An 8,421-nucleotide genomic window follows, 5' to 3' on the forward strand; every position below is an offset into this window, starting at 1 on the left:
ATTTTGAAAAACTGGTGGAATTGCCCTTTAATACATTTTTAGGGTCACTGTATGACTTGTTTTATATAGCTCCAACATAAGGAAGCCCTGCTAAGTTGGAACTCTGAGCTAACAGAGTTGACCTGTAAAAGAAATGTCTAAACTGGGGTCTTGAAGACCATGGCTAAACCTACAAAAACAGGTAAAATGTATCCAAACCTAAACCTATGTATTTAGAACTGCTAAAATAAATAAATAAATAGTTTCTGCTGTTAATTCAAGAAACTTGACAACTGAGAACTAACAATTATACTGGACCATTCAAAGCTAACACCACAGCTTTAACAGCCAATAAAGCTATTTATTATTGTAGTCTGTTTAGTTTTCACTGTACAAGATATCAGAGTATCAGCTGACATTATCAGAACGTCTAGTTCCTTAAAACAGTAGTTCTCAATCCAGTTCTTAGGCCCCACAATGGTACACATTTTTGTTCCTTTCTACTGAAATCAAGCAAAAATGTGGACTATCAGGGGCCGTAAGGACTGCCTTAAAATCAGTATCAGTGACATAATTTCCATGTCAGCTGGGCCTTACATGACCAAATATGCCATAAGGCATTACATAGCTCTCTGTTAAAATAGAGAACAGACAAAACAAAGTTATGAAACGTAACAGCAGCTGAAAATAATCATACTATAACATTACATGTATTTTGTACTTCTGACTAAAAACCCTTCAAAGTGATAATGGAGTCAGTCTTTTTCCAGTTCCTGTGAGAGAACTGATATAATTATAGGACACGGTTGTTAATTCTGAGACAGAGATACAGATTCTATGGTTTTGATTAGGATTTAGCTCCAGGCCAAAAGCCCAAAGGAAAATGTGTTCTACTGTGCTCATTTATTCCATATTAAGAAATTTAAAAAAGAAATAAAAATAAAATAAAAAGGAAAGCACTGAAGCATTTAAGTTAAATTTTTTAAGATTAGTAACAGCATTTTAAACAAAATTTACTCCTTATTTTACATTTAACTGATACAGTGAAAACAAACAGCCAGGCAGTGATGTAGTGATATTCTGATCATCAGCTTCTTAGACTCCCTCTCCTGGTGAAATACAACATATACACAGTACTATACAGATTCGAGATGCTGCCAAATTCTTCTTGCTCATTTAAAGTTGAATTGATGTTTTCTGAACTGAAACAATGTGTGATTGAACAACAATTATTATAATCAATTGCTCAAACGCAGGTAAATGGAAGCACAGTGCAAAATCAAGCCATGTTATGAAAACTTTCTTTATTTCTTTTATATCACCACTGAGATGTATTGGCATTTTGTCCCTTTTTGTTCTGCAATTATTAGAGTGCAAATTCAAACACAAATAAGAAAAGTTAATAAATAAAAAGCATTTTTTTTTTGTTATTTACAACTCAGCATGTCACAACTCCTTGACAAATAAAAAGTAGTCTCGCCATTTATAAAAACAACAAACAGCAACAACTGAAGAGGTCACATGAAATACATGGCATTCCATCAAAGTCTAGGTCCACATTACTACATCTGAGAAGTCATCAGTACAAATTCTAGTTCGTGCAAGTAAATTCTGAGCGATATTGCTGATAATGGATTTTGTGGGCACCTTATCTAATGCCCTACACCTACAAAACTGTGTTTGTTTTGAGTCATTGTTCATTTGGTGACTAATAACTATAATAGACCCAGGCCTATTAGCCTCTGTGGTTCTAATCATGCAGTCTATTATTTTTATTTCACTGGGAATTTTCAAGGAAAAGTGATTGTGATACCATTCTGATTAATTCTGTTTACATTTCCATCCCAATCTTCTTACTCCTCGACTATACTATATTGCACTTAAGACGGATCTGGTGCTATGTGCCTGATACATGTAAAAAGGTCTTATGAGAAGAAGTGAAATCCACTCTATAACAAATGAAGTCCACGGTTAAACACAATGAGAAAACTGACAGAGAGAGAGAGAGAGAGAGAGAGAGAGAGAGAAGGAGTCTATATGGCACCCTGTTAAAGTACTCCTTCAACTACACATGGCAGACTGTCACTACTGTTACATCGGAATAAACCCACACACAGAAACACAGTAAAGAAATGTTAAGTGCACACTTCAGATCACTTGAATTATTTACAAACCTGATACTATGGAGCCACAAGAGGCTGAATATCAATTCATTTAAAGAAAGCTTTGACAAGTAGTTGACAAGTAAAGCAATTTGGCCCTCCATTAAAGTGAGTAGTGTCTTCTGTTCTCTTTAAAGGCATAATTACTTTGGAAGTGGGAGTGGGAGTAGGTGTTTGTCGGGGGGAAAAGTGGTCAGAACTCCGACCAAATGTCAGAACCCTGCTCAGTCATGCAGTGCGCGAGAGAGAGAGAGATGAAGAGAGAATCAGCATCAGAAGTCACCACAAGAGTGGGCACAGAAAGAGGACTCAGAAAGGGAGCCGTAAGCCAAAATAGCATTTTGTTTGTGGCACTAAACTCACCCTGCTCTTTAGACATGACCCACTGCTATTCAGTAACCTTACGCACTGACCAAAACAACACTGTCTGAGGCTGCACAGCATGCTAATAAAAGTAACTGAACTATACTAAGATCTGGAAGTTTAGTGATGAGTGCACATTCAAAGCCTGCCGTGCGTACATACGCACACCCACGCACCCTTCGGGTTAGAACCCCGACTGGTATGCCCTTTTGAACCACATTAGGTTAACAGTATAAGCAATACTTTCCATAGAAATACCTTTCAAACAATCAAAGCTTTTCAAGTTGTTCAGAAAGCTGAAGCATCCGTTTTCCTCAGCACTGAGAAATGAAAGTATGAATCAAGAAACTTATCTGCTCATTTCCCTTCTGTTGTTTTCCCTATCTTGCTTGTCAAATAAAAAACAGAACTGAAATGACCAGTGTACTTGGGTTCAGAACTGAAAAGGACAGAAGTACTGTAAACTAAGGGGTGGACATTTCTCTGAGACGTTTCTCCAGTGTCTTCCATGCTCTCTGGTGGCTCATGGACAGATATTTGTGAAGCCCTAGTAACCAGTGTGTTTAGTTCTCCTCACTAGAAGTGACTCATTCAAGCAATTCGGCCTTTAAAAAACTCTCTCATGACTCAGCTGAGACGGCCCTCTAGGAGTCCAGCTCTGCTACATAGCTTCACTGTGACTACAAATGGCACAAATTACCAGATTCTTTATGAAATCATCCATTATCTTTTAGATGCACAAAGAATGGTCTTTTCGTTTCTCCCTGTCTTTAATGCTACACCCACACGTGGTGAAATGAAGAGTCTACCCTGCTTTTGCAAGTAAATATATAGAGAGCATGAAGAACAGTCATCCACATGTCAACATTGTACAAACAACCAGGGCCACTGATCCTAAAGCCACACTGCTGACTTTTCTTTTCATGCACAAAAGCAGCCATTTAGGAGCCTTAAAGGGGTTAGACATGAAAGATGGTAGGGGTCCAGGAGGTGCTGAAGCTGGCCTAGGGGGAGTGGTGGTCCAGGATGGTCTTGAATAGTGTTTGCAGGCCTCAGGCTGGCTAAGTGGCTCTAGGAGGTCAGCTTGGAGTAGCTGGGAGGAGAGAAGCGACGACGCAGGTACTTCAGAATGTACAGAGGCAGGCAGCTGACCAGAGTAATGACCGTTACCTTCCATACGAACGAGAGTGTGGTGATGAAGTAGACATCTGCAGACAGAACAAGAGGAGAAAAGTGAATTATAGCAGAGGTGCGTGCTCTAAAGGGGTATTTAAACTTGTGACCCGACACATTTTTATACCAGTTGCTCGCAAGTGGACAAGTGAAACATTAAAAAATAAAAAATGATGCTTCGTATGTTGTTGCAGATCTTGAATTAATGCTGTTTACCATTTGAAAACATTTTATATTCCTTTCTTTTTATTAAGTCAATTATTTTTTCACTGATTTTTATGACAAATTGCCATCACTGGCCCATTAAAAGCCAGTGGCTCCCCCTCAGTATAGGCCAGAGATTCAGAAACCCTTTTCTAAAGAACAAGCATGAAAAGGAGTTCTTGAAAACGGCAAAAAGAAAGACAATTAGCCTGTGTAATAAAACAATAATAGTAATTATATTCTGCATTTGAGGTATGTTTGCTAAAATGATCATGTTGTTTTGTTTGTCAGTGTAATATTAGTAGCAATGAACTTTGAACAGTTGCTATTTTGGTGCACTAAGTGGCCATATGCGCTTTGTACCTCCTAGACCAGGAGGGAAACATTGTCTAGCCATTCACTTGTAACAGCACAAATTGGCACAGCAGGATAGTGAAGTAGCTGATCTATTATTTAGTTTTATTTTCAATTTATGGAGAATGCAAAAATGGTAGACACACTCTCTTATATGCATAGAAACATATATATATATATATAATTATTTGATTACCTGATTCTTTATATATTTGACAGTGACACCCCCTATCCTAAATACCCTTTTGTTTTCATCAAGGTTCAAAATGCTATTAACATTTTTAAAATTTAGCACTGGGAAAAGAAAATAATAATCAATAACTATTGATACCAAATGATATGGAAACATATTTTTGGCTGTATTGCCTAGACCCAAAGAAATCGAAGGAAGTCAAAGTCAGTTGTAAAAATACATGCTTTGTAAAAAAAAATCTCATCACCCGTATGTTGCGTAAGCTACCAAACAAGTGCATCAGTCTGCCTTGTGTCTGGAGTCAGTGTCTAGACGTCTTCCCATGGCCACGGTTTCCACACAGCCCTCTCGCTGAACACTTCACTCCTATTCTTGTGTGCAACTCTTAAATTACTGCTGAATAAGCAGCCACTTTCTTTTTCTGAAACTTTTACTCCCCACAGACATAGCGAACATGTCTAAAATAGCTTATGGGCACCGAGGTCCTTGACCACAGTCAGTCCAGAAGGCACAGTGGTCCCGATCACACACATTCAAACACTATCTCATGAAAACATTTGCACACAAACCCAAATATACTGGACCTGAAATGACACTCTGGGTTAATGAGGTAAAAAATCTGCATTATGCGACTGATGGAAACTTGCGTCACACTGAAAGGCAGTCAAGCTTCCCTGTGTGACCCACCGGTCTTTATTTAATGTGGTCAGGTGCCACACACAGCCGGTGCTGGCCTGCATTCTGAGCGTTACCCAGCTCCAATGCCTCATAGACACTGCTCAATGGCCACTCTTGTTCCCGTGGTGTGAACACATGCCCAGGCTGGACACAGTCACCGCCGCCATCATGGATCCATCATCTACTCTACCCATCTACGCACATATTTAACAGCATGTTCTTGGCTACAAGTGTCCAGACATAGCTTAAGCTTCTTACTCAACCCAACAAAACTAAACTGTTATAGTGTCATTACAAACATTGCTTGATCAGTGCCCAGCAAGCTGTTTTATATATTTGTTTAGTTATTTAATTTCCATTCAAAATGGCCATTCATTCTTCAGGAGATATTTCTGAGGAGATTATAGAGAAGATCATCCAAACTGAAGTCCAAAAAAACTATTAAAAAGTTTTAAAAAATATGTGGGACTCCTAACAAGCATTAAGACCTGGTTGACCACCAAAATCATAATCAGTACTTAAGACTTTCATCTTTGAGAGAGAGGAGAAAATCAAGCTCCACTCTTGCTTCAGATCTGAAAAAAATCCACAGTCCATCCTTCCTCATACTTGCACAACTCAACGCTGTGAGTCTGAAAGGATGTGTCACTGTCAATAAGCCATTTCTGAGAAAAGAAAAAAGACAAAAAAGAACTGTTGCAAATTAAACAGAGAAGCTGCTGATAATCTTAGAACAATAGACTGTCCACCTCAAAGCCCAGACCTCAACATCACTGAATTTGTTTGGGATTACTCGGATCGAGAGAAGCAGAGATGCTTCTATCACTGAACTTGGGTGGTGTGGAAAAAATATGCCTGCAGATTTCTTTGAAAATCTGAAAGCAAGTCTCTTGAAAATAATGAAATATTTGTTTAAAAAAAAGGTAAAGAGTGGACAGGCTACTATAATTTATATATTTGTTGTTGTGTGGGATTTCCTGTTGAATATGTTTTCGCTTTTTCCCTGATGCTAAAAATGAATAATTTGTACTTAATGGCTGTTTTGATTGGAAATTAAATGAATGAAAGGTGGTCTCTGACTTTTGTGATGTCTATATCAGAGGTCACTAATAGGCGGACCTGGACCTATAACTGATAAACTATGGGGAATTATTTAATTTCAAAGGGGTGGTCCTGTTTTAATCAGCATAACTTTTCTAGCCTTTACGGTACCGCTTTAGCGGCCCGGGAAACTCACAGACCAATCGCATGCAGTATATACCACACGTGACGCTACTCAGCCAATCAGATCTGTGCATTACAATGAGCACTGACACTCGAGGGAGTGACGTACACACGGGAGGGACGAGGTGAGAAACAGCAGTCGGAGAAGAAAGTGAGTCAGTGGGAAGTTAAGAAGAAAAGTTAAAAAGAGAAAACTGACAATAAATGTTGCTGAAATATTACTGAATTGTACTTTATTTGATTTGACATTCAGTTGTTCACTGCATAAAATATTGATGTAACTACTAGGCTACTTCAGTATACAGTACATGGCACTGAATCATAATGCAAGTTAGACATTATGATGTTCCAGACCTTTGCTTGAGGAAATTCTTTAACTGGACCTTATTGAATTTTAATTAAACACCCCTGGTCTGTATGAAAACTGGTTAGCCTGAATGCCTTACACATAATAGATGTGCAAGAAAAACACTGCATAAATGGCACTGCATATACAAATGTGCATTAAACTGATGGTTTGGCCAACAATCAAATTTACACAGTTTTCCTCAGTGGTCAATCAGCGAAGACATGTTTGGCTGTGCAGCTGTCAAGTAGTCTCAAACAGACTGTCTGACATGGTCAATGACATTGTATGATGCTATTATGAATAAAATGGACAAAAGTACAATAATATATTGATAATGACTGTTACAACTTTTTTTAACATTTAAAATAACAGAATTTCATACAGTGTCAGAAACCATACAAGCAAATGTCCTTTGAACTGTAAATGACATTTTTGGCCAAAGCACTGCTTAGATATGCAATTCAATAAACCTAACTAGAGTTATTTAGCTCTTACTAGTATCTTATTCCATAAAATAATAAAATTATAACAAGCTTCATCTTAGAAGATTTTTTTTTAGTTGGGCAACAGAGCTTTCAGTCATAAAACACACAGGCAGGTATTATGACAAACACACAGACCTTGGCCACAGTGCCTATCTAACAGGAAATGAGCAAAGGCCTGTGGCATTTCCCCTGTGTAGTGTCCACAGCTATGACCACGGCATGCCTGGGCAGTGTGGGATACTGCTCTGCCTCCACACTCCCTGACACCACCCCAGTGTGTGAAGCCACATTCCAAACTGAGCTGACAGGCAGGGGCTTGGGGCATGGGGACAGGGGCTTGGCAAGCTGCAGTGCTGACATGGGAAAACAGTAAAGCATGAGGAAAGCCACCACTGATAAACAGCTCGCTGGAGAGAAGAGGAATGGCAGGGAGGAATGCAAATGCATTCTTTCACCTGGATACCTTTAAAACAGTGACGTCAAAATGGTTTAACGGCAAGGGGATGTTGCAATATGCAGTAACAGTGAGGCCTTGACCGCTGCCCTGGCATGCAGTTGGAATGAAATTTGCATAAAAAAAAAAATGAAGGACAGAAAAACAGCTGGGTTATGTAACAGAAGATGAGTTTGAGTCGGGATTTTCAGTTTTGCTAAAAATGCTAAAACTAGTGCTGCACCAATACTGGCACTTAAATGTGAAAAAACATTTAGCGCCATTTTTGTAGAGCCAGAGAAGCTGCTGTGTGCTTATGTGTACGTCACAGGTTTATCTATATATTGTTCAGTTCGCTTTTAACTATTTTGCACAATAAAGATATTTTACATTTACTTAAGCTGTTAAACATGGTTCTTACTAGTAATTACAGAATTGTAAATACTAATATGTATAGAGTAAATAAACAAATACAGGTTTAAGCATCTAATATATATAAGCCAAGAAGTAAATGCTATTCGTGTCAAATATATATAATCCAACAAGAAAATGCCATCTTATTAAGCCGAGTATGTAGTATTTTTGACAGAACAGATTTTACCAAAATAAAAATTTTAAAATGTAATTGTATAAATAACAGGACTTATACGTTAGTTAGGTTCGACAGCATATATTTAAAGTTCTAAAGTGGTATCAGTGCATCTCTAGATAAAACAGTAGATCGGTAATTAGGGAAGAAGAGTCAAAATCTATTCACAGATTAGAAATGGTAAGATGAACGAAAATCAACCATCTTTTTGAAAGAATATTGCTGAACACAGGAA

General features: G+C 38.2%; 1 protein-coding gene across 2 annotated transcripts in view; it reads right to left on the reverse strand.

The window, feature by feature from the left end:
- Positions 1-1,263: 1,263 nt before the first annotated feature.
- LOC118823115 (probable phospholipid-transporting ATPase IIA) overlaps positions 1,264-8,421 on the reverse strand; it is a 62,681-nt gene continuing 55,523 nt past the window's right edge. For both annotated transcript variants that reach the window (XM_036592518.1, XM_036592519.1), the window contains exon 28: positions 1,264-3,712. In XM_036592518.1, coding sequence (XP_036448411.1) covers positions 3,576-3,712 — 137 coding nt within the window. In that variant the 3' untranslated portion in view covers positions 1,264-3,575. The remainder of the gene's footprint in view (positions 3,713-8,421) is intronic.

Source organism: Colossoma macropomum, unplaced genomic scaffold (genome assembly GCF_904425465.1).
Source record: "Colossoma macropomum unplaced genomic scaffold, Colossoma_macropomum, whole genome shotgun sequence".
Lineage (NCBI taxonomy): Eukaryota > Metazoa > Chordata > Actinopteri > Characiformes > Serrasalmidae > Colossoma > Colossoma macropomum.